Source organism: Anastrepha obliqua, chromosome 5 (assembly GCF_027943255.1).
Source record: "Anastrepha obliqua isolate idAnaObli1 chromosome 5, idAnaObli1_1.0, whole genome shotgun sequence".
In the NCBI taxonomy this organism is placed as follows: Eukaryota; Metazoa; Arthropoda; class Insecta; order Diptera; family Tephritidae; genus Anastrepha; species Anastrepha obliqua.
The window spans coordinates 65795807-65799679 of record NC_072896.1 but is presented as its reverse complement, the minus strand read 5'-3'; the positions used below and the strand labels follow the sequence as shown (position 1 = coordinate 65799679).

Below are 3873 nucleotides of genomic sequence, written 5' to 3'. Positions count from 1 at the left end.
TCCATAGGGCAGGACATTCACAGAGTAAACGGAAGTTTGTTTCTTTTTTCTGCGGCTGTTTACAACTATGACAGTATGTGTTGTGAGGGATGCCCATTTTGGCGGCTTGTTCTCCGATAGACCAGAAGCCAGTTTTGACTGCCGTTAGTCTACAGGCGTCCCGTCGTTTCATGTTTATCAATTTCGACGATTGCTTGAGGTTGTAGGTGGGTCATAACATGATGTTGATTTTGCATTTCGTCTGATCTCTCCATTTACAATCTGCGATTCGAAGGTGTTTTAGCTGTGCCTTCCGTATACTGAACCGAACTTTATTTTCCACTTTTTGCAGTGGTTTTAGGCTCTCTTCAGTAATTTGAAGCAGGAACGACACGCTGTGCTTCTGCGGAGCCTCCGCTTTGATGATCGACCAATCGGTCATCGGCACTGAACGGTTGTGAGCCTAGAGATAGGGAATTAACTGATTGGCTTCAAACTCCATGTTTGGTATCCAGATGCGAGCCCTCGGCCCTGGTGGTATCTCGCTGGCTGGAATGAGCTTCAGCCTCAAGCCCTCCCAGCTGCTCTGAATTTCGCCAATAGCGTTTATCAGGAAATGCAATGAGTACTGGTCATCACATTTGATTACCCGGCAACCGCGAACCACTTCCACCGAGTCGATACCTGGCGTTTGACCCTCCGGGTTCGCCATGACATGGTCGACGATTATGCGAGATAGCCGTGCCTCAATCTTCGACGATTTGTCAAGCACAGGTTTGCCGCGGTTGGAAGTTTCGTCCACCAGTGCCATCTGAGATCTTGTGCTTCTTCGTTGCCCTCTTGTTTTCGTCTTGCGAACGGTTACGTTTTTTGGCTTCTGTCTTTCGGCCGGTTTAGAATGCCAGGTATTCGTCCACCGCCTTTTGACACCTTGCCTTGTCAGCCTCATCTTTGGGATGAGATTTACCTTCAGTCTCATTCTTACGAACCCTGCCATGGATAGCGAGATACCTCTGATAGAGCTTATACCTTGATGGGCCTTTATTAGCGCGCTTTTGCCCCATGGCTTTAGCGGATGTTGTCGGTTTATTTATAGTTGTTGGCGTGCTGTGGCCCACAGCTTTACTCTGAACTGTTTCCTGGCTAGAGGCCAGGAGCTCATCGTACGAGGAAGATCCGATCTCCAGTTTGTCGTGGATGACCGATTGTTTGTCCTGTCGCTTAGTATGTGTGTCCGTTTGTCTTTCCTGTGCTGTAGATGCGTTCGTCTGTCTTCCCGTCACTTTGTCCGTCTGTTTTTCGCCGCTATCCGATTTTTCTATTTTTTTTTCTTTTCATTATCTGGTCCGTACGGTCACCTGCCCCGCCCAGGGAGCTGCGCATGTCGCCATGCGCGGTGACCAAAGAGGAATAAGGGGAAATAACCGGTCGACCATGGCAGCGCCCCATACCATGGAAAGCCCAACGTTACAACCTGAGACGGCCTGATATCAGGAGGGCTCCGTTCGAAGACAGCCTTATTTAGTCCCCCGGCTGCCAAACCCACCCAATAGGCACGGGTCGCATCAAATCTTGGGTTGAGGGAGTTTTTTAACGAAGTTTACGTCTTCGGCCTGTGTGGTTCGCGGGAGACCTACTCTTCTACCTTCCATATCTTGGAGGTGTTCCCCTATCCACCACCCGGGGACTCGCCCTATAGGGATAGCAGGCTCCCCCAAGGGAAAGTTTTTACTGAATATACTCACATACTGGCAAAGAACTTAAACTCGTTGAAATTATAGAATTGAGAGTTAAGGTGTTAGTAGTGTACCTATACTCGTATACCAAAAAAATTCTAGAATCTATAATCAATTACCGCAGAAGCAAAATAGCTTACGCGACATATTATTTATATTTCTTGTGAAACCAGTTTTTCACCGCATATAATTGAGAAACCTTTACGAGTTTTCCGTATAAAGTCTTACTTTTTCTTCCTTTAATTTTTTCGTCTTGCTGTGAAAGCCTCTTGTATTTACGAATATTATACCCTGTCTAAGTTCTGGTTAATTTTATTATTATTAGTTTTTTTTTTTTTTGAATTTACATATTTAGCTCTTGTATTAACTTTTTTTTATTCTATAATATTTTAAATGAGCCTTTTAAGTTATCGGTTAGGTTACTTTAAAAACATAGTAGGCATTTACAAACGCCTAGTATAGCTTATACTGTAGGTTTTCTTTTATGTACTTTAGATATATACTCGTAATATCTTAACATTCTTAAAGCTTGAATAGATGCTGGAATTTCATTTACCTAACTATTCTATATAGCTTTCATGGAGTGCTAAACAAATGGATTACTTCAGATACCTGCTTCAGTACTACATAAGATATGATGGCCATATATATGAAGATGACGGCCATATCAAAGTCCATTTGTAGTTATATTGTATATATACTAAAATTATAAAGTCTTTCATACGTGACGCCTAGATGTTAATAGTGAATAATTCCTAGTCCCCTTTCACGTGTATCAAGTATATAGATGAACTATTTTATGCGGTAGAAGTACGCGCCAAAATTAATGAAACTTATTATATATTATTAAGAACAATATGTCACAAAATTCGTAACTTTTTTAGTGGAAATAATCATCCAAATGAGTAGGCAATTTAAAAGCTGGTGCCATTATTTCAAGAAAATAGTTCTGTCGAGGATCGAAAAAAGACTGGCGACCAAAAACTGAACGGTCTCTTGAGAGTATTGCTGCTTAGCGCGCAGTGTTGCTGAACCACCTTCAACATTGATATCCTGGCGTTCTTAACAATTAGGCATTCAGGAATCGACTGCTAGGCTGATTTTACCTGTAAACATGCTCGGTGGATATTTTAATGATGTCGATTCTTAAATATAATTTTTACTTTGAATAAAAATAGTGAAACGTGAAGTAATCTAAATGTTAGTTGTTTTACTTTAAAACAACATCTGGGTGCGTCTTAAGAAAGACTCTATATGTGCACCAAAAATTTGTAGGATTGAAATTTCTACAAGGTTCTTGTTTTTGAAAATTTATTATTTTAATCGGAACTCCCCATTCCGTGAAAAACTTAACACATAAGGGAAGCGTTTGAGTTAAAATAAAAACTCTATAGCAAAAGTTGTCATCACGATTTCTGCTTTTAAAACTTTAATCTGATTATTTTGCTATAAAAGCTGTTTAAACTTGTTGTACTGTGTAATTAGTGAATAGCTGTTTATTTAAGAAATTATCCTCTCATAACATCTTTGTGCTTTATTTGGGCTATTTAATACGAGACTGACACAGCAATATGCAAATCTTTTTAGCTTTTTACTTTTTCTTTAGTAAATTAACTTTGGCTATTTCGGACTGCAAAATCTAAATTTAAAATCTAAACTAACAGGAAGAAACATTTCTAGTACAAAAACAAAAACTTCACAACTTTCCTTTTAGTTAACATTTATTTGCGTCATCGCGCGAAATACATATAAATAACACTGGTTTACAGCCAAAATGCACCAGAGACGCCGTCATGAAATTCCTATGTAAAATCACCGTCTGATTCCGAAAATCAAGGTTATTTTTTATTCTATGGTAACGTTTTTGAGATATTTACGAATTACCGTTATTTCAAAAAAACAAAAAATTGGGCCCACTTAATCATATATATCTCGAAAACGAATTGAGCGATTCCAAAACCGTTTAAAGCTTTTAAAAGGTAATAAAATTTCCTATAAACTGTGTGTAAAACACTTTTTGCTAGGCCCTGCAGATTCAAAGATAACGAACTATCATAACGGATTTTTTAAATTTTTTTAGTAACAATATAAAAAAAATTGTACTTTGAGAGAAAGGATCTCGAAAACTTTTTACTTTTTCGTGTATTTTTTGTTTTCA

At 39.0% G+C, this 3873-nt stretch overlaps 1 protein-coding gene across 1 annotated transcript; it reads right to left on the bottom strand.

Annotated features, from left to right (window-relative positions):
• Positions 1-442: 442 nt before the first annotated feature.
• LOC129248809 (uncharacterized) lies at positions 443-790 on the bottom strand. The gene has a single exon (XM_054888423.1). It carries the CDS (start codon positions 788-790, stop codon positions 443-445), a length of 348 nt encoding a protein of 115 aa, XP_054744398.1.
• Between the last annotated feature and the right edge of the window lie 3083 nt (positions 791-3873).

What these genes read in the sequence shown, in the direction of transcription:
- LOC129248809 (XM_054888423.1), bottom strand. Translation starts at nt 790, where the DNA reads ATGGCACTGGTGGACGAAACTTCCAACCGCGGCAAACCTGTGCTTGAC.